Here is a 23,437-nt window from a genome sequence, read left to right on the forward strand (position 1 = left end):
TATATCATGCTACACAGATAAGATCTATATGTCTGTGTTTCTTAGTGATTGTGAAAACATAGTCATCGAGATGTTACAGACTAGATCCAAAAAATGTTCCTGAACTGGGATTTTAGAACTTCAAATAGGATTACATCCAAGGATAAGACCCTGAAAACTCCCATTTCACTTTTGTTTGACATTGAAAATGCTTCAACACTCTGCCTGGCGCAAATTTCTTGCTTTGCTTTCTTGCTTTCTAACTTTAAAACCCAGTTGGTTTCTGAAACATTTGAGTGAGAGCATACTCAAAATAACCTCAGCTTGAGATAGAGCTCAGAAGCCACTGCTGCTTTCATGTTCCATTCGATTTGCATCCATTTTTTTTTTCCCTCCAGAAAAGAACACTTTTTCTGTAGTTCCCTTGGGTTCACTCTAGTTAGTGTTCTCAGTACCTGCCAGGTACAGCTCGTCACAAGCTCTAGGCAGTGACCACGACAAAATAGGACCAAGAAGAAAAGAGACACCTTTTCTCTATATAACAATAAAACTGAGCATGGAATTTATATATCAGTTTAGCATTTATAAGGGTTATCCGTAAATTGGGGAAGCAGGTTAAATTTCACTCTCTGCTGGGGGAAAGGCTTTTTCCACAACTTGTAGCTCCTAGCAGAACTCTTGCCTGCAGCGTTAGGTGTACTGAGCAGGACCAGCCTGTCTGTGCAATAAAGAATTCAAGGTTAGTTGTGTACGTGTGTGCAAATGTGAAATGAGTTTGTAGTGTAATGGTTTTGACACGGACCTAGGATGAGGGAGAATGGAAGTCATGTTTGAACTTCATAGTCTTCTTGGATTTTATTACATGACTTCCATGGAGGACATCTAGTCTGGAGACCAGAGTTTAGGAGTGCTTCTTCAGAAGTGTGTGATTTTAACTGGAGCAGATTAAGCTCTAATTTTAAAATTTAATTTATTTTTGGCTTTCAAATTCAACCTTTTTTATTTAAGATTTGTTTTCATTTTAAAGTAGCTTTACAATAGTTCTTTATGGTTAAAAAATTGGTCAGGTGCTTGTGAGCCAAATGAAATGACTGAGAGTCCTCAAGTGAACAGGGACTGTTTGCAATGAGTTTGTTCAAATTCTTTTTCTAACTGGCTGATAAGATATATACAGATGCTTTCAAAGTCCCTCTGGGACACGAGTGACTATTTCAATACTTAATAACTTTTACAGACTGAGCCTGCAGTTTTCCTGTTCCAGTGTTGCTGCTTTATTTCGTGGATATATGAGTTCCCCATTTGAATCAACATTTGCACTTCTGAGGCAGACTCAGACTCAAATTGCTGTGATGTTTTGCCTTGGAAAAATTACAAATAACTTGCCACAAAGTCTTGCATTACACACCAGCCAGCACTTTAGGGTAGCTTTATAATGACAAGGAAAATATAGACAAAGAGCTGTTCTACCAAGAAAGATGCATTCATTCTGGTGGTCTGGCTTCAGAAACCTGATTGAAAACAGTTTCTTTGTTTGTTTGTTTTTGTGATAGTCAAAGGGTAACTGGCAAGTGTTTGTGCCCCAGCACTCATGGGAGAAAACAGCCCGGAACGTGGGAGCAGGTGTTGCACTGGCCAACTTGAAACAGAGGGAAGATGACTAAAACCCTCCTTCATTCTCATCCCTTGCCAAATTAAATCCAATTTAGAGCAATGTGTTGCTACACATTGCCCCAACAATTAAAGACTTATTTATTTTAAAACTGAAGAAGTCTTGTTTTACAGTACCATAACAACTGCTCTTACAAAAGAGATGCCACAGGATCAGTGAGAAAAGGGTGTTAGGAACAGAATTTTATATCTTTTCAAGCAGACAGCTCCTCCATGAGCAGGACAGTCACAAACTGCACAACAGCACCAATCTAGAGCTGACACAGGCACTACAGCAGCTCCATCCCTCCCCTTACATCACCCATGTCACTGTGTTAATCCAACTCATCTTCCTTTTTGTCAGATAAGTTAACTGCCACAAAGCTGGCTCACTAGAGATCTTACTTGTTAGCTCTAAGTGAACAAGCTTAATTAGGAAACATGGTAGAAACTGAAATGTTGGCCACAAATTATTTTTATAAAAAAATTCCTGTATTCCGCAGGGAATTTTTCCTATTTGTCAGAGCGGTTTAGTGCTCATTTTCTTCCACAAATGAAATTTCAGTTTTCATCTGTAAATGCTGGATTCACAGATGCTATGGGAATTCCTCAGGTGAACCTTAGCATGTCTGTCTCTTTATCCCATTTTCTTCTGTGACTGCAGTTACTCAGGCAAGCTGAACCTGCTGTGAGCTGTCACCAGGGACTCCAGTCATATGCTGGAGTAACTCAGTGAGACACACAGTGATGCACCTCCCACACAAAAGACTGAAGCACACAGACCTTTAACAACCCTGCCTTTTAAAAGCCACATCAGCTTTTCTGAATCTAAAGCTTGTTACCAGCCAAAGAATTTCGCTAAAAGCTATTGGACTTGGGTCACAAGTTTTCATCTGAAATGTAATTGTAAGATCTAATTTCAGGAATATGATTTTTTTCAAACATTTCTGAAGTAATTCTTCTTCCAGCCAACTTAGGTATACACTTGCTATCAAAAGCAGGCAAGTTTTTTAGTGGAAAAGAAGTGAGCATAGTGACAGGAAAAACAAGGACAGGAACTAAATGATGGGCCCTGCCTATGTGAACCTAAACTTCTGGTGTAGCTCCCACCAAGGGAGTTAAATATGTCCATAATGTGAGATCCTGCAGCACATCTTGACCCTCTCAAGGCAGCTTCAGCAAGAATACAAAAACCAGATGGATAAAGGTGCTAGTAGCTCAGTAATTCCTGCAGATGATCTTTCCATTTCAAGGAAGATGATTTCTGGCTGGACAGTGTTAGAGGGATTTATGCTGTTTTGCAGAGGGAGGGCTTGAGGCTGCACAGCTGCCAGCCTAAAACCTTTCTAGATCTACTACTGGAAATTCACTTAAAATTAAGCATCAGCACCACCCTCCCCCAGCAAAGATTAGGAACAAAAAATGCCAAGTAGGAAATGTTCAGGGTGAAGAGAGAATTGTGGTGATTCTGATTAAAATCAAAATCAAACTCTCCCCCATCCCATTCTAGGATTTCAGAAAGCTTTCCAGCAAACATCTGCCTCCAGTTTCCTCTTTGTTTATTCAGTCATCAATTATCAAGAGACTTTGTTTTGTCTCAAAGAGCTGCACAATTTGAAGCAACTGTGGTATCAGAGATGGTTCTGCCTAAACAAAACACAGATTCCTTCTGGCACAGAGAAACTGGTTTGGATTAAAATAAAAATATCCAAAACCAACAGCATTTTCTCTGTAAACTGTTCTTAGGGCTATTATAATGTCATTTTCCCCCATGAAACAAATACACAGATTTCAAAAGCCTTGAGTCTTGTTCTCAAACAGCAGAAAATAAATGAGATTTGACATCATGATTTATTCCATTCCTTTTTTTTAAGAAAAGTGAAATATGTTAATAATTAAAGTAATGCAAATTTGCATTCTTCTGGTTTCTTAAGTATTATGACATGCACTTGCCTCAAGAGCCCTCCAGGACAAATGTCCAATGGCAGCAATTGCACTTGTGCCTTTAATGTGGTAGCTCCCTGGACATATTATTACCTGTGATAGTGGATTAATGTCTGTTGTTACACTCCCTGCTGATAACAAGAAATCACAATGAGGCATCTGCCATTCATCTTCCCTCTCCAGCAGAACTCTGTCAGTGACTGCCATTGTTGTTACACCATGCAGCTGCTAGCTGGGGACCCGAATAATTTATGCTACTCCTTAACTTACATCAACATCATCACAACTCTTTCCACAGGAGAAGTTCCATGGTGATTTTAATTGAATATTTACAGAGTGGCTGGGTGTTTTGGCAACCCTATTTGAGGTTTACAAAGCAAAGCCAAATAATACCAGTTTAACAATGATTTTTTTTTTCTGCAGATACTGCCCCAAGTCTGTAAATATAAAAACTTCGGATACCAATAATTAAAGAAATTAAGTTCCATTAGAAAATCTTCACAGGGCAGTTAGAGCTGAGAAAAGTAAAATTTCTCTCTTTCTTAGACAATGACCCTTCCCTTGACAAATTCCTGTCTCAACCATCAAGGTTCCAGAGCATTCTAGGACTTAACAGTCATGTATCTCAACTATAAATTTGTCTTTCTACTTTTGTAGAAATCTGAAATATAGCTATGGGGTGGAAATGCACAGGCTTCTTTTTAAGGGTATGTTCATACATTATTTATTAACAAAAGATATAATAGTGTATATAAATAAATATATGTATGGGTTATCTTTACATATTGTTATCTAATGAAAATACACTGAAAGTAACTGCCCCTTCTTCTGTCAGCAGGATAATATTCTTCTTGATGTTACACATGTTATACATTTCTGCTGTCAGTTTATTGCACTGTTTTCAGATGGAGAAATCAATTCTAGTCCACTAATCCTTGCTTTCTTCTAATTCTACTAATAAAGCGTATGATCCCAGTATTTCTGAGTCCTTTCATTAGCAATCTCCTTTATGAAATGAGAAGATATCTCAATTATAATTTGTCCTATATATGCATGAATAAAATGTGAAGATCTCATTATTGTATGTTAATAAACAAAGCTTTGCAATATGAATAATTCCTTTGAATTGTGTTAAATTAAATTCAGTGTAAAATCCTGATCTAGACTTAAAAATCATTTTACCTTATGTTTCAAAAAGGACAAATTTCTCATTGGACTAAATCACTTTTGCCATTCCCCATAAACCTGTCCTCATATGAGTGTATAAGACAAATATCTGATAAAATTGTAGGTTGCATGCATCAATAGATGGCTTGTGTACTCGAAGTAGGCAAACGACAAACACAAGCTTGCAACTTGTCATAAATTATGAATCGTATACATCCTAAACATCCTCAGTTAAATCTTAACTGAGCTGAGTGGTCCTGAAGGTAGGATGTGGCTACAGAAGTCGGCATGTTAGAGCAACTGCTGGGCTGAAGTCCCAATGGGTGTTGATCTCTGGCAAGGTTTAGAGAAGCAGGAGCACAAGAAGAGCAAATTGGCTGAGTTAAACAGCCACAGCAGAGGCCCCCAGGTCTGCACTGTGTGTGCTTTGGAGGATTTTGCTTGCACTACTTCTAATCTATGTCCCTGGATTAGATGTCTAGGAGAAGCCAGAATGCACTGGAAGTGCTTCCAGAGCACAGTCCTTGCTCTATTACATGCGAAAGTTGCCCTGTTTGTCTATTCCCAGACTGCTTCATCAGGCAAAGCAGAATTTGCAGCATGTTGGGAGAGGATTTCAAGAACACACTCCTGAGATCATCTAAAGCACTAATGTGTACACTTTCTTTACAAAAATAAGCTATAGAGTACTCTCCATTAAAAAAATTACTGTGAGTTGATATTCACAATATTATGAAAATCAAAATCATATTTGACACCTTAATGGCAGAATTTAGTCTTCATGTCTAAAGATTTCACCATACAGTCAAATTTTCTTCCCATAGGACAGCATGCTGGATCCCTTAAGCATTTGAAAAACCCTTTGTCATGTTTTCAATTTACTTTATTCAACTCAAATTCAGGAGCTATTCAGATGTCAGAAAAGGTCCTGCAGCTATGTCAAAGGGAGAGAGAGAGAAATTAAGACTTCCCAAAAGCAATGAGGAAAAGAATTCAGTTAATAAAAACAATTTCCCACAAATACTTTTCTACAAATATCCTGAAAACTTGAGACTTGATTTTATGTTTAAAAAAAAATTAAATCTTGCAGATGAGGTTGATTAGCTTATTTTTCTATTATTCCCTCCACTTTAAACCTGAGAGCTTTGAACACCGTGTTCAATGGTGAAAAACAAGGAGTAAGATTATTCTCCTCCAATTGCTCTCATCCACACTTTCTTGAGGAGTCAGTGGGGAGAGTAGGATTCCTCAGACCAGTTTTAGACATTGAAGTCTGAAGAAAGCACCTCTTTCCTGTTCTTTCCTGCTACAAAAGGGATGGTTAGATGATGGCTGTAGACTTTAATTTTTTTTTTTATAGATGTTTACAGACATTCTGTTAGATGAATTGCATCCCAGCTGTCTTCAGCGCTACTTCCTCTGCAGAGTGAGAAGAATGCCCTGTGAGGGAATTCCAGCAGGAGAACTCTCTGAACTTTTCTGTAAGAAATACATTAATTTCTTGGCATAGCCAGCTACGATTCAGAAATTCCATTTCTTGTTGCTAAATAGAATTTCCATCATTTACTACCAATATTCACAGTCACACTCCATGATTTCATAAGCCCAGAGCCTCAAGTGTTTGGATCAGTTCAGTGCTTGAGCATGCACAGTGCTAGACACTGTGACTGACCCTGGCATACAAACTCATTTCAATCTACTCATTTTTTGGCTGCAGTGAGAGGATGTAAATACATGCCTAAGTAGTTTGATGATCAACAGGTGAGCTAAGAAAACAACTTAATGCCTTAAGAAATATGAGATGTACAAGAAGACAGCAGATTATAATTAGAAATTATATTTTAATATTAAAAAAAATTTGAAAAGGAAAAGGAAGCTAAAGCCATCAAGGAAAACTACTTGCCCAGATAACCAGGCAAAAGAACATCAGGGTTTTTATTTGGTAGCTTTATTTTTTATACTAGAAGTGAAAAAAATCCTACAAATATTACACTGCCAATTCTCAGTAACAATGAGAAAATTAACAACATTCAAAACAGAAAAAATGTTTAGCTCCAGAATATGAGACATTCTTATAATACAGAGCAGAGAAGAATACAGGAAAATGCATTCTTAATCTAGGAAATTTATGAGCATGTACAGTCAGGAACTGAGTGCTTGAAAGCACAGGAATTCCATGGCGTTCTCACACATTAATCACTCTTACTAAGGGTAGCTACACAATAATCTGTAGGACATTGCAGAGACAGTGAAATTCCAAGATATCACCAAGTAATAATTAAAGAAGCAAAGATTAATTGCTGGAGATGAGCTCAAACCACAAATTATAAATCTGAACATTTTTAATCTAATTTTGAAAAGTTTAGCTCTGGAGATTTTATGCTATCATGAAGGGATGGCTGATGTAAAACTATGAATAAGTGTTTTCTTCTTCAATTTGGAGATTCTTTTCCCCCTCCCCATCTTTTGAGAGAACATTATTATAGCAGTGTGGTTAGTCACAGCAATTTTCTGTACAGCAAGTACTTTGGGTGAACACAACCCACTCACAGCACTTTGGACAAAGAAGATGGGAAACTACGTGAATGCAGTCCGTGCTTGGGCACGAGGTTAGGCATGAGGAAAAATCAAACTGTGAGGAAGCACAGTGAATAGGCACTTGAAATCTATTTTCCAACAGGGGATCAGCAATAACTCATGTGACAAATACCATGAAACAACATATGAGATAATCGTAAGTAAATCAATCAAGCCACTGTTCCTCTGCTTTTCTAAGAAGTACTTAGTTAAAAAAAAAAAAGAAAAAGGAAATGTCTGTGAAACAAAATTCAGGATTCTCCTTGTCTTACATGTGTGTGCTCCCCCAGATGTGGGGTGCTATTTCCTTCCTCCTGGAGCCATAGCCAGCATTTGTCCTTGTGCAGGGTCAATAGAGGGAACAGAGTGCACTTAATCCCAACCTGTGTTGCTTTTATTTTGATAGGTAAGAAAAAAAGTGAGTGTTGTGAGGTTTAACTATCTTAGGATGATGAAAGTTCAGAATTAAAAGGTTAACCTCTCACTAGATTATTACATAAATGGGCAGCAGAATGCAACCCATCTGTTTGCAACATGCTTTGGACAAAAAGGAAGACACTTGACAGACTTTGCAGGTATTTGTAGACATGCTTTGAGTGCAACTTCTGGATAGGACTTGGAAACCTGTAGCTTTTGCCTAAATTCTCAGGCAAATCAAAAAACCTTTTTGATAGAAAGACAAGCTGAAGAGTCAGGGGTTTGGGGTATCTCTAGTTGTGAGACTGGAGGGTTTTTTTAATCATCTCTTGAGGTTTTGAATCTCAGCTGGATCTCCTGGTCCAAATGAATGGCTTTTGCAGGTGTGGGCAACACAGTAACACTCTCTTCTCCAGAAAGCCAGGGTGCTGTGCTTACATTATATAGATGCTGCCAAATCATCATTACTGCATTCTCTACAAGTGCCCTGACTTCCATCTCTTTCCTGTAACAGGTTCAGACATAGGATACAACTAGATATGATTCAAGTTAATGTTTATGCAATAGAAAACCAAGAACCCTAAATTAAATTTTGCAAAGTGTTTTATGCACGTGCTCAAAAGGACAAGGCCAGTTTTTGTCTCCTTCAGCACCTTTCTAAAAGGTAGAATGCTGCAAGAGAAGTAGTTTCAGTCTGACCTGATTTACAGTACAGAACAGGATAAACAGGTGGTCACTGTCACTCAACTACCAGCCTATATAATTACCTAAAATAGCAATTAGATCAAAATTACTTGAATAATAAGATATTATTAGAGAGCTGCTCTTAAAAATATTCTTAGGGCATCAGAAATTTAATATTTTTTTTTACTGGATTCTTACCCAAAGTAATCAAATAGTCATGAAAGTAAAGCTGGATTTGATATTTACATTTTTGAGGTTTTAGGCAAAAATCTTATCATAGTAAAGACAAAGAGTTCCTACTTGTTTAGCCTGAGACTGCAACACAGTGATGAAGTGGCACAATGATGGTGTGTGTGCACCACAAAGCTCTTGACAAAGGAGTTGCTGTTGTGGCCTCATGCCCAATGGTTTGCCACTTTCTGTCTCCAAGCTACACTCCCATTGGAGCGGCAGCCTGGCATCTCAGCCTTCCACATCACCACTTGGTGACAGCCCAAGTCTAGTCTGCTCTGTGCCACTGTGGCCAACAAGTCACGGGAATTCTCGGAGAAAACAGGTGAGATTTAGAAAATGCATTTCAGGAAGATACAGTCAGCTCGGGAGGAGTTGACATGAAGGAGCAATAAGCCTCTGTTTCAGTGGTGGTAACGACACAGAGAAGCCAATTTTTAAAATTCATTTACAAGCTAAATAGTTGCAGTATCAGGAGTTGAGTCTTGTTTTTAAATTGTATTAATATTTTGGAATGCTATTTTAGAGGAAAAAGGCACAAGTGTTAGAAGTTATGTGAAAATAACTGCTCAATTGGGTGGAAGAACTACAGTTCCATAGGTCCTGTCTACACAATCCTGTTCTCATCATAATAAATATTCTCATCAGAATAAATTGTTGGTAGAGAGTGGCAGTTGGAAATATAAAATGTAAGTGAAAAACCCGAAGCATTGACTTATATGTTGAAATTTGAATTTATCTACATGAACAGGATATCAAAAGGAGACATGGTGTTTATCTTTCTGTATGCATTCACACCATTGCTTTATAAATGGAAAAAACCTGCTTCTCTTCATCCTCTTCATCCTGTGTTGCAAGCTGCTCATGGAATAGAAGGCTATCTTTTTGTAGCAGACATCCTAAGCCTCTCCCTTCCGACAGCTATGAATTTCTGAGTAATCCTGATGGGCAGCGTAGCAACAAGCATGGGTTTCTTCCTAGCCACTGTAGATTGTAGGCCTTTTCCCAACATATATACATTGCTTAATTTCACAAAAATTAATTCATGTGTTTATTTGTATCTCATTTGCACAGATTGAATACTAAGTCTGCATAAGGTCAAGTGCAGGTGTAAGTCTTCGAGTGACTGGGATATAAATAGTCCATGTATTTGGCTATTTAGAACACCATTGCTCATGCATGACTATCAGTTGCAGCAGAAATTTTGAATGTGCAAGAGATATAGGGTCACATTTCAAATGATGTCAGTGAGGGCTCCAGGAATGGCTCACAGGTTCTTTGTCAGTGCAGAACCATTTGACTACATGCCTCATTTCTTTTTCTCCCTTTGCTGCAGGGCAAGTTGACACACTTAATTACTCTTCAGTATTTTTTACCCATTAAGTTATTTGGTTATTTACCTGGTCAAGTTTTGCATAGCTACAATAGATTTTTTTCCTGCCACGAGTGAAGGTGCCTTCAATGGTTATATAAGGCAGGGACCAGCCAGCCAGAGCCTTGCCAGTACCCCTCTCCCCTGGCTTTCAACACAGTTGTTATTCCAGTAGTGTCTCTCTCTCTCAAGCTGTGGTTGCCAACTCTGTTCAAATGTGTGGTGGTTTCCTGCTTTGGGCAAAGAGCCACCAAGACTGAAGCTGGATCCACGAAACTAATTTCATGGCTAAATGCCGATTCGTTTACCCGTAACTCTTCATAGGCAATAAATGGTGGAAGTATGCAATAAAACCCACTTTTTGGGGGCATGAGGGACGTAGACACCTCTCTGTGCTGGAATATGAAAAAGTTTGCTGCCTCAAAGCAACAAAGTTAAGGGCTAGTAGTCTGGAGAATAAAAAAAAAAAGGTGGCACTACCTCAAGTTTTAGAAAATAATTGGGTTTTTTTGTTGTTGTTGTTTTTGATTAATTTTAAACAGCTATTTGTGAGGAAACTGCTTTTATTCCAAGCAAGATTCATCTGTCTGCTTTTGCAAGGATTAAGTCTGCACCAAATGGGAAACAAAACTCAGCCACATCATTCCTGTCTGTGTGGAATTTACAGTAATGAAAAGAAAGCACCTCAGCCTTTTGCCATGGGGCATCTGGAAGGCTTGTGTTTTAATCTTACTAACCAGCTCCTTGAGGAGGGCAATTCACATTTCCCCTGGAAGGATCTCTGCAGACAGCAGAGTTGGCCAACAAGAGATGTGACCTCTTCCAAATCTTCCCAGCATTTCATTAAGGAGTAAAGGCGAAATCTGGTGGTGAAAGACTTCTTGCTGGAGCAACAAACGAAATAATTTGCACTTATCATCCATCCCCCTTACTACAGTATCATCCATCATGTTGAACAGATTAAAACCAAAGGGATAACTTAATTTTGTATGTGTTGTGATGAGTGCAACTACCTATTTTCTAAACAGCATATAAGGATAACCATATCTATTCTGTATAAACAGGTAATTATTTATATAAACAAAATTGCATATATACATAAATATACATATAAAAAATTGAAGTTTCTCTTCTAGTTGGCAGACCTTTTTTGCTTCTTAGTCCTAGAGCCAGCTAAGGGAACTCATTTTTTCCAGGACAGATTCTTAAAACTCAGTGCTCTGCCATGTAGAGGTTACTGAGTTAACTTTGTTAACTGAGCTAGTTAAGGAAGTGAGATCTGGTTAAGCTGCCTTAACTTTGGACTCTTATAGGCTTATATACAATCTTTCCCAGCAGAGTTAATTAGCTTAGGCATCCAACCAGCAATTTTCACAGCAAACTAACCCAATTATCTCTGCATGATATGATACTGTGTCATGTCTGAGCCCAGAATATGTCTGTCTGCATATGGGAAAAATTAACTTCAGGTTGTGCCATTGAAAATAGCAGTGGGTGCTCTAGGGAGAGGGATAGTTCCCTTCTGCCTTTCATAATATGAATCTCTAGACTGATAACTGGTTAATGTACTCACTATTGGTCAAAATCTCTGACTGATAGTGAGTACATTTCATAATCTCAATTTTTGTGCTAGCTATAATTTTTTTAAGTCAAAATCATTAAAGGTAAAGAGCATGAGGAGCCCAGGGTTCTAACTTCCAGAATTCAGCACAAAGCAAATATTTTCTGACACCCTGTTCAGCATCATCAGGCAATTTTTTCATAGCCAAGTGCCCTCACTAACTTGATAGCAATTCCAATTTAAGGAGAAGAGTTCAGATTTTCTTCCTTGCCCTGGAAGATCTTGCTGATGATCTGCCATTGTCTCCCGACAGACTTGGAGATTCAAGGGAAACCTCTGATAACACACTTCTATTGACAGTGTAATAGTTTCATTACTTATATTACTGTAGAACTTCAGCTTCTCATTGTACTTATAAATTTATTCTTCTTTTTTCCTAAGTAAGGAACCACTTATCTTCCCATTACTTGAAGCACAATGGATATGCAGGGTTCAAAGTATTATCCAATGCCACACTCAAGAAAGCTGTGATATATTTAGGATCTGAGCACTTTGGATCTTCAATGGGCTAAGGTAGACCACTGACCAACATTCTTATCAAAGTTATCGAAGTTGTGTTGCTTTAACTGGTATAACACATTGTCCTGGCTTTGACTGGGATGGAGTTAATTTTATTCTTTGTAACTGATACGGTGCTGTGCTTTTAATTTACTATGAGAAAGTTGTTGATAACACACTGATGCTATAGTTTTTGTTCAGTAGAGCTTGCTCTAAGTAAAGAAATTTGTGTTTTCCTGTCCTCTGACTGTGAGCAGGTGTACTGAACTTGCCAAAAGGATATTCCATATCATACAGCATCATGATGATCCGGAAATAAACTTGTGTTTCTGTGTGTGTGTGGGGGTTGTTGGCTGGGAGCTGCCAATCACTTTGGTCAGCAGGTGGTGAGCAGTTGTATTGTGCATCACTTGTTTCTCTTGGGTTTTATTCCTCTCTCTCTTTTTCATTACCAGCATTATTATTGTTATTATTGTATTTTGTTTCCATTATTCAACTGTTCCTGTCTCAACCCAGAAGTTACACTTTTTTCTGATTCAGCTCCCACTGCGAGGCAAAGTGAGTGAGTGGCTGCATGTTGCTTAGTTGCCAGCTGGAATTAAATCATGACAGATAAAAGTGTAAAGAGACAAGCACAATATGAAAAATAAGAGGGAGAACATAATTTTCTCTAATGACTTTAGTGCAGATAATTACACTAACACTAAACATATCCTGGTCAGAGCACATAGCTATTATCTTTTATATCCTCAGGAAACACTGCTAAGTGACCATTTAATTTTGTTATTTTTTACACTTCAATTATAAATATCCATCACTCTGATACTGAAAGATGAAGCATTAAGCTTATTCTATGCTCTTAATCTCAGGCTGAGTGGTATCTAGTCAGTGTCTTGAAAAGTTATCTAACTTCACTCTAGGCATTGTAAGCATTTTGGCATTTTAAATCTATTATTTACTATCTTCTAGCAGAAAGCAGGATTTTTACTGCAAACCCCTCTTCCTCAACCATTACAGAAAAAGAACTTCATACACATAATCCGTGTTATCTAAAGGAAGGTGGACTCAGTGGCAAGCCTGGCATTACTTCTAAAAAACTAAATTTGAAGCTAGCCCAGAACCAGTAGTATAAAGCAGATGCAGACATTTTCTGACAAAACCAGCTACTGCCATTTTAGAGTACAGCTCAATAATGTGCAGTTTCAAATATGGACTGATCTTGCATCAAAGATCCCTTAAGAAATACAGTCAGTACTCCAGGCTCCTGTGTTTCTTCTCTTGCTAGGGTAATTATCCTCTTGCAGTTGCTGGGACTTGCCCTCTAGGTTTCTGTCAGCACTGTGTCACAGCTACATTACATGGCAGCACGACAATTTCAGCATATTTCAAAGACAGAGCAGCCAAGAAAGAAGGACCCCTTCTGAAGGCACGCTGTGCTTTGTTCACTGGTTATACCCACAGACATTAATAATGTCATCTTTGCATTGATCAGTGGCAACCTGTGTTACATTCTCTTGGAAATTCAACTCCCTTGTAAAATATGAGACTGGGCACTGAATGGCACGTCCAACACAAAGTCTTAGGTCTTTTTGGCTGCACAGTTTCTGGTTTCTGCTCTTCCCTACAAGTTCAGTATGAAAGGAAAGGTGTCCAGAGTGGACACCCTCTGGCTTTACAGCACTGCCAGAACCACAGAGATTTTTGTGACAAATTGAGACAATAGAGCTTGTCTCCAGCAGTCACTCTCAGAGAAACCACAGTTTCTGCTCTGTTTGTACTTGTTAGTTTCTTCGTTCCACACCTCTTACAGAGCCAGTTCTGGAATATACAAATTGCGCTTAGAATAGTTTCAGTTCTGTACATGATTTGGAATTCCTTGGGGTGAAATGAAAAATTCTATGTTATATATGACACTACAGTCCTTAATTTGTTAGCAACATTGAAAAATAACAATAGCAGGCGAAATATATACAGGCAAAGTAACACAAGAGCTGTAACCTCTGAGAATCAGTTACGGCTTTGGCATGTGCTCTTGGAGTCATTTTTACATTCCTAGCAGTTTCCTTACACAGCACAGCATATGTTCTCATTCTTGTACATGTATATACTACAAGACATAGATAAGAGCACATGTAATGGAAACAAGATCTTGTTCTTCTCACTTCTCCTAAAGAATTGTTTGCACTAAGAGGTATGTCAAACTTCCACTTTTGGACTCACTCCTTCTAAAACTGCAAAATGAAATGATGAACCAACCCATTCAGAAGGCCTTTTTTTGTTCTCCTCTCTTCCATCCCCCATTCTTCCCCTAATGCATAATAACATTTCCATGGATATAACTTCCTTAGAACTAGAGTATTAGGAACTCAATTGTATTTACACTGTAGATTATAATTGCCATGATAAAGGATCACAAGTGTATCTTTTTTTGTCAGCTTGTTCCATTAAGGACTCCTAACCATGGATCATTGATGTAACAGATCATTATGGCCCATTGTGTCAGTTCATCTATTGGGATCTGTGCACTACAAGCATGACAGATTTTCTCTGCAGCAATTATAGTCTGTTGTGACAATAGGATTTAATGAATCTAAACAACAAACCTCATAATCTGGTATTACAGAGCACAGCTATGCACCCAGATGGGAATTAAGTTCCTCGACATTGCCAGTTGCAGTTTTAAAAATTGTGGCTATTTCAGTCTTCACTTTATTAGATGCAAAACTCTAATTTACAGCATATATTTATCTCTTCCTTAGCAGGTCAAAGGTCTTCAGAATTTAAGGCATAATCCTGGAAGTGTTCTGTGATTTCATTTTTTTTCCGAGTAAACATTATCTCTTAGGTTTTTAGACCCTTACTCCCTGCCTTTCACTGTGATACTAGCCATGCTATTAATGATTCAGTACTAGCATTGTAGGTGAAACACACAACCACAATGAAATTGGTCACAGAAATTAGTGAAACATAGCAGAATATTTCTGCATTGTTTCTAAAGAATAGGCACTTCTAATATGAATTTCTACAAAGTTACTCCAGTGCAAATATGTAAAATCACATTGACTGAAATTTCCCTGACTGATGCAGCTGAAGGTCTGCTTTAGAGACTTTTGATACATGCTTGTGGAATTAATACTGTCTTTAGACGTACAAATTTTCAGCTTTTGAATATGAGTTCTGGACTTCAGCTCATCAGAGCTTCCAATTACAGTGTTGGTACTGCTATATTTTCATCTATGCATATAGACACTACTGGAATATATGTGCTTTGTTTAAATAATTGAAAGTGCATTGCAAAGAATATATTCATGAGGACTAGATGTGGATGCACTGTGTAAATGCCATTGTGGATCATCATGGTCATTATCATGTACTTTTAAGAAGAAATTCCCAATTAAACTTATTTCCATATCCATACACTTGAATAAAAAAAGGAAGAGATTCTTACCCTTACCTAGCATGCGCACACATTTGGCATTCTGGTCAGGACTATCAAATGAGATTTCTCCGCACCTCTGGGGAAAAAACAGATATATTTCATTAGTCTCAGTGATAAAACCCCTGTCCTCATCCTCTGATACCTCTCTTTATGCTTTGGAACTAAAGATGTTCAAGACTCATTGCAAAAACATAAAAAAGGAAAGCCTTTGCAAGTAGCCAAAGTGTGAGAAAAAAATGGTTGTTGCAAATGTGTCAGTATGGGTCAACACTGTTCTCCAGGGTGTTTGTTGAGGAAAAATCTAGGTAATGTCTTACTGCCTTTGGGTCTGTCTTAAGCTAAGACTGATGTCTGCCTCTATCATTGAGGATGATTGTGTCCCTGTATATTCCCAATCAAGGAACATCATTGGAGTTATGATCAGAATACAGAACTGTTACATTTTTAAACACAAGATATGATTTTTGAGTTTATGCAGACAGACCTGTCAGTTTAGCTGCCAGGACAAACATAACTGGTGTGGCTTATGGGTCTGATCCAGTTTCAATTAAAGACAATCAGTGGGCAGATCCCACTTACTTCAGTGGTGGTTTCTTTAGCTGCTACATAAAAGATTCAGTTTTGTATCACTACATTCAAAGCTCATGAGAGGGGCTTAAGGACGGCCTCAAATATTCTAGGTAAAAGGGGTTTATACTTCCTTATCTACATACTTAAGGTTTTGGTATCCATGACCAAATGGGAATAAAAGCAGAGTGAGTAAAGTTTGGAAAAATAGCTGAGAGCTGTCCATTTCCCTTCCACTTTCTTTCTCTCTCTTATGTACTGTCTCCTTTTCAGCACCTATGGTGAAATTGTTAGAACTGGGGGTTTTTTTGCTTTTTTCATTAAAAAGATGACATTGCAGCAAATATTAAAACCTACAAATCAGGTAAGTAAAAAACCTCAGAACATCAAAGAAAATGAAACACAGCAGCAGTTTCATAAATGAACAACACATTTGGAACTCACTATTGTTAAAAACTTTTCACCTCCCTCACACTGAAATAAACACAAATAAACAAACAAAAATCCCACACAGTCTTTTAATATATCATTACATCTAAAAAGAGCAAACAGATGCCTGTATTCACCTTCCTAGGTGGGAGCACATACTACAGAAACAATGAAAAAGAAAAACAACACCTTGCATTTCAAAGTTAATTTTACAAATGCTCTTATGCCAGCTCACTGTCAGGAGAAACAGAAACTTGATATTTATTCTTCTGAGAAAAATGCTAAAGTATAGGCATGTTTTCACAGAAGTCTCCCAGCTGCTTCTTGTCAAGAAAGCATACTTAGACAAACACAGATGGTAGAAAGCACGTCAAAATTCACTGCCCACTTCACCCCTGGAATTATGGTGCTCTGTGAAAACCTTTGGTTATTTTTGATTCAGTCCCTCAGAGGTACTGTATGTCCCAGACATATTTATATAAACATCACATTTCAAGCTGGCAAATGGTGTCTTACAATATCTAACAATACTCACCAGTCCTAGCCTTATGAAATTGGGAAAACAGTTAATGTTCCCCAGAGCCAGCTAAGATCCCATGGGATCCATTGTAATGATGGATGAACTTCGAAAACTTCACATGTAAGATTCAGATAACTGTATACAAGTTCATAGCCTTATCTGAATTCCCTTTATGCCACAGAAGTGGTTGAAAATCATGTTACAACAGTCAGCCTAGGAGATTTTTCACTGCTACCACTTACAGCTGGAAATACCAGGAGAAAGAGCTTCTGCAGCAATTTCACTTCTGTTGCTAGTAAAAGTTCATAGGTACATGTCAGGGGGGTGAAAAATAAACTGTTACCAAACTGCTCAGAGTGTCAAAAAGGACCTGTTTAAAACCTGGATTTGTAAAATGGCACAGAAATACAGCAGGAACTCACTTTTGCTCATCCACAGAATAGGGTTGTTTGTGCATTTTTACTGTTAGCAAATGTTTTCCGTGAACAAGAAGTGAGGAATGATTTCAAGATTTAATCTTTAGGATTAAACTGGGACTTTACCACAAGTACTATGCATTCCTTCCAGGGCTGGATAAGCTTCCTTGCCCTTTTCCTGGACTGGCTTACTTCCTTTTCCCATTTATGTTTGTTCCGCCTGCTTGTATATCATGGTTGGTACTGTGAGATGTGGCCAAAAGTCTCTCCAGACCCAATCCATTTCCAAACTAATCTTACAGCAGCTGCTCATTCCCTCCTGAAAATGTCTAAGTTGGCTATAAAGAATCTATCAGGGAAAAGAAATAGGAATTTGACATTAGATGCTGGTTATTCTACTTTTTAGTTTCAACCAGTCAGAAAGCAGAGAGAGAAGGAGGAATGACCTTGGGCATACCTGAGTTGGGATACTTTAAATCTCAGTTTGGGCTTCATGGCTGGGCCCAGTATAGTATTGGTTGGACTGGTCCTGCTATATGCAATCCTGGATGTTGCCTCTGTGAGTTTACAGAGGCAGCACTGCTGAAAATAATACCACCAGTGTTCAATTTCCCTGAACTGTGAGAGCCTTTGTTGTTGAAAATCTTAAAAGAACCGTTGTGTTTTGATTTGGTCAGATTTAACAAGAAATGGGTAAATACAAGTAAAATTCAACCCTCCAAGTCGTCACTGTACATTCATATACTTTGAATAACTGAACTCTGGACTAGATCTTTTTTTTTTTTTCTCTTTTTGGAGCAAAGGAAATCATAGGTGCTTTCAGTTAATAATATTTCAGTAATAGAGGTGCATTTTCACATAGAAGTACAGCCTTCAGCTCATTACATGTGTGAATTTTTAAAATATTTATATTTATATAAGAAAATGAATTAATAAATTACCTACTCTCTACTCCCTTTTTTGAGATCAGATGCATGACATGATATTGAGCCTGTTACACAAGCTGCAATGTAGTAAACTAGAATGGAACTTACACGTCCCCATGGAAAAGACACTGAATCATGGAGCAGCTGAAAGTGGAGCTTAAAATAAAACAAAGTGAAAAATGAGAATAGGGACAAAAGGCCATGGAATTCAGAAGAAATGTGGCATGAACTCAGTAAGATAAGTAAATTGGAGAGCTTGAAACCAGCCTGGATGACTCTGAGGGCCCGGTACCACTTGTCAGCAAAGGGGAACCCCAAAAAGCACAGGCACCATCTTCTGCAGAGAGAGGCTCTGCTGGAGCAGGGCGCTCTCAGGCAAGGTGAGAGGGATGCTCACTCAGCAAGACACGATGAGGAGTGCACAGGAAGATGGGCAGCCATCTGCAAGAAGCCCTGTACCCAAACAGTGTAAGTAAAACTGCAACACAGCAGGGCATAACTAGCAGGAAAAAGCTCATGCAGAGAATGGATGGAAAATCTACTCTGGGTACTAATGCAGTAATGCATCTCAGGTTACTCCTCTGGTGTTACGTGATCATTCATAGGCTGGGTTTCCATTTCCAGCATGCCTGGGCTCACACCAGCTGCATTTGAGGATTTGAGATATGTGGCAATAAACAGGGTGTACATACCCCAGACAGAATATGCTCTTAGTTTTACCTATGGAAAAACTGGTTTTGAAGTCATGCTATTCAGCTTCTATCTGTATGATAAACTAATGCATTACTCATTTTAAGGAGGAAGATGCAAATCAAGTAATTGAAATAAATGGGTCTAAATCTTTTCTATGACAAAATTCAGCAATTAAATGTCTGAAAGTGTTTTTCATGAAAATTGCAGTAAGTGGCATGTTAATTTTCTACTTATTAAAGGCATATAATTAACACTGATCTAGCATTTAACTACTCTAATCTTGTTAGATTGTATAGTGTTTTTAAAATATAGTAGGAATTTTTCTGGCATGAAATTTGAACATGTGTAATTTTTGACCTTTTTAAGCTGCAGATAACCAAGTTCTTTAAAGCCAGTTTAAAAGGTTATTGGAGTAGGAACCATATTTACAGGCTTCTTCACTCTAATCTGTTTTGTTCTGCATGTCCTGAGTATGGTGCTCAACACATGTCTCTTCCAACATGGCAATAATCAGGAAGGTACTTGATGTACATGATCAACCAAACATGATAATAAATATTGGATCATTTTCTTTTTGCAGGAGGTGACAGGGATTATTGTACTGCCAAACAGAGGAGATGTGTTAACTGCACACTGATGGCACATTTTTAAAGGATCTATTGATTTCTTTTTTTAAAGTAACCTTCAGTTAGTATGCTTTGCTCTTATCAATATAGTGTGGTGAAAGAGCTTGCTCTTTCTTTCTTTCTTTCTTTCTTTCTTTCTTTCTTTCTTTCTTTCTTTCTTTCTTTCTTTCTTTCTTTCTTTCTTTCTTTCCACGTATAATTTCTTATTCCTTAGGAAAGTAGAGTTAAAAGATATAAACACAACTGATTAAAGGAATTTAAGGCAGAGCAAAAAGCTTCTATGCTTTTATGAATAAATGGATATTCTCAGAGGCAAGAAAATGCTAGTCTTATTCCTATTTCTGTTTTCCTATTACATTCCTTTCTCCATTACCTGTAAAAAGTACATAAATCATGTTCTGTCATATGTAAAAACATCATTCTATTTGCCTAAGGATTATTGATGTAAAATCTGCTAGCGTGAAAAACAATGCTGCTTTGTAAGTCAGCAAACTTCCATAAAAACAACAGGCCACTCATAAATAGCTGAAATCTAGAGGCAGTATTTCAGAGAGTCAGGCCACATGCCTTTCATCTTCAGGCTGCATGGGAGGCCTTTTAAGGCTGACTCACTTGATAAACTATCAGAGTGCAGGAACTGTAGGATGTCCAAGGCATTGTGCTTCCCTTTCTGCCTCTCCTCTCTGGCGGGGACAAAAGGAAGTACGGAAGCTACTAAGACAGACTGGTGTGTAATGTCTCTTACCTGAAGCCTTTCTGCTATTACCTCCCCCAAAACAAAAGCCTTGTAATAACATCTGCTAGTGATTAAATCAATTTTTATGCTAAACAAGGAAGTTCCCTACTGATACTCTGAAATCTTGAGATTCACTTAAATGTCAGATGCTTCTGAGTTTTGCTGAATTTTTATTCATTGTTTTTTGTTGGCCTCAGCAAAGGAAATAAAACCATTGTTTTTGTTTCGAGACAAAAGCTCATTTTCTCTATATCACACTATATTTTAATACGTCCATATTTGATCAATTTTTTCTGAAGACAGTAATTACAAAAGCTTACCCTATTCATGTGATCTGGAATTGATGACTCTGCATTATGTAATAATTAAACTTATCCTTTCTTACATGAAGCATGTGTATAATGAATACAGCTTGAGAATTACATGTATAAACTTTCTCATTGGTAGCAAACACTATTAGAATCTTTCAGCTAATGAAATTCCCAAGATCTATAAAAAACTGTGATTGGTGTTATGTACTATTTCCCAAGGACTTAGTAACAGTTCCCATAATAATTATAGATAAAATCTTATACTGACCTGAAAATTTAGACCTACATTAGGCAAGTTAAGGGTTTCACTAAACTGGGCGGAAAAAACTACACTTCCTTTGAACTGGCACGTATTATGTCTATTTCCATCCACTCGCAACTATTGTGTAATCACAGCATACTGATGACTGCCTTTAAAATACTATTAGAAGCCAGAATGCTACATTTTTTGCTATTCAAATTGCTATTGTTACATTGCAATTATTGCAACTGTGTTGTATTTCATGGGGAAAGTTTCCAGCTTCCCTATTTAGTATCAGCATTGAGGCATTCTTAAACTGAAAATTCAGGTTCTATTAACACCTGGATGATTTTCTGCAGAGTTGAATAGCTATATCTGGGCAGACTTGTTCAGAGAGTTCATCCCTTTCCAAGTTTTCCCACTGAAAGGGAAGGTTTCTCTTCCCTCCAAGAAATTAAAGCATGTTGCTCAAGTAACATTTCAACACTGTCACTGTCAATCTCCAGCAGAACCCAGGCACTGCATTTCACTCTAGAATCTACCACGCTGTAGACCCTCAGCTAGTCTGAACAGAAGACACAGCAAACTAAGTAATTGCAACTAAATTGAGCAATAATTGCCAACCACCCATTGCTGCCAGTAGTCAGCATCTTGTTTGTGGGCTGAATAGCCTGAGGTGAACCTTTAGGCAGTTAATTTTATCACAAACCTGTGATTTAATATGGTTAAGAGTGGTTTGAAATGGATTAATGTTGCTGGAAAATGGACATAGCAGTTTAACTGCTTTGTTTTCTTCTTGAGTCAAGGGAAAAAAAAAATTTAACGGCGTGTGACTTCATTAGGGAGGCGCCAGCAGCCCTGACCCCCATGGGAATCTGTCAGTGTTTTAATATGGCATCCCCTCTTTTCAGTGTTTATAACAGGGACACCAGGAGCCAAATCCAGAATTGCTAAGCAATAAAAATGTTGGGTTTTATTAAGCAGTAAGTTACAGTCGAGTGTGCATTAACGGGTGAGGCACAACTTTCAGGCATGTTCTGAAGGGGTGCCATCATCCAAGAAACATTAAATAGCTGACTAGTTTTTTTACCCTCATGGGATGAATCTGTATTACAATTCATATTCTAGTTTACATTTAAGAATGTAAAACATCTGTAGATTACCTAATGGATCCTCCCACAACAGAAAGAGTTTTAAGTAGGAGGGAAGATGGGAGGAAAATATCAATATTAGGGAAAAGGCAAATATGTTCTCTCTATTTATTGTTGCTCTGAAGTGAAACATCAAAGTTCTTTATATTTAAAACATTTCCTGGACCACATAATTATCTTTCCTTCTCTGAATTGTAGAGCTGGACTGTTCTCCTAGTTGCTTTCCATGGTCACAGCCATTTTAACTTTTACTTTCTATTCAAATATGTAATGGGAGGAAAGTATGGGATTAATTTGTGAAAATTTAGGTCTCAATTTCAACTACGTTTTTGTCACACAATTCCCATCTATCTACTGGATTAAAGCCTTGGAAGCTCCAGCTGACACACCACACTCTGCAATAAGCAAAGGTCTGTGGGAGAATGAACCTCCTGAAAGGTCTCCTCAGGCTGTTCAGAGCAATGCGGGATGGATTTTGGCACCTGCTCGTTTGTGTGTGCCCACTGCACAGCGCATGGATTGCAAACAAAAGCACAGTCTCAGGAAGGACAGGAGGACTGAGTGCCAGTGAGTTGACACAGGCGTCTGCCTATCATGACTGTCTGTGTCTCTGACGGCTTCCTGAGCGGCACCAGGCACCAGTGGCCACCTGCTTCTCAAGAGCTGGGCACTCCTGGCTCCCTAAAACATTGGAATGTACTGGGGCAGCCCTGTTTCACCCTTTTGAGGCTAAATTTTTAAGGAATAGGGGTTGGTGAGAACAACCCATGCCAAAAGCATACCAACAATTAAATAATGGGTTCACGAGTCCACCACTTTCATTCACTTTCTGGCACACTTAGGTAGCAGAACTGGCACTGGGCCAAACAAACCACATAGGAGAGAGCTAGAAGCCATCAAACAAACGTGAAAACACATGTGGAAGGTCTTGTCAAGTTGACAGCTTCAGCAGAAGTGAAAACAGCACTTAGAGGCAGAAGGCAGGAAAATACTTTTCCCTAGTTCCTTGCTTGTGCACCACACAGTGCCTGGGTCTGAAAGTAGTTGGGTCTCAAGGACAGCTGCCAAAGGACTGCAGAATTTGCCCTCTTGTTAAAAGGGACCTTTCCTCCATTCTCATTTCTCACTCTCCCTCTCGCTCTTTCCCTAAGGTAACTTTGCTGGCATCCATAGGGAACTGGGCAAATAAAATTTTGTATTTTATATTAAAAATAAAATATAAATTCTAATATATAAAATATATAT

At 38.2% G+C, this 23,437-nt stretch overlaps 1 protein-coding gene across 4 annotated transcripts in view; it reads right to left on the reverse strand.

The window, feature by feature from the left end:
* The window catches only part of PDE7B (phosphodiesterase 7B), a 170,187-nt gene that overhangs the window by 99,451 nt on the left and 47,299 nt on the right, over positions 1 to 23,437 (reverse strand). For 2 of the 4 annotated variants that reach the window (XM_063151507.1, XM_063151506.1), the window contains exon 3: positions 15,586 to 15,652. In XM_063151507.1, the coding sequence (XP_063007577.1) occupies positions 15,586 to 15,652 (67 nt within the window). The remainder of the gene's footprint in view (positions 1 to 15,585; positions 15,653 to 23,437) is intronic. The other 2 variants (XM_063151508.1, XM_063151509.1) reach the window with 1 other exon arrangement.

The sequence above is a fragment of the Melospiza melodia genome, chromosome 3 (assembly GCF_035770615.1).
Source record: "Melospiza melodia melodia isolate bMelMel2 chromosome 3, bMelMel2.pri, whole genome shotgun sequence".
Taxonomy (NCBI): domain Eukaryota; kingdom Metazoa; phylum Chordata; class Aves; order Passeriformes; family Passerellidae; genus Melospiza; species Melospiza melodia.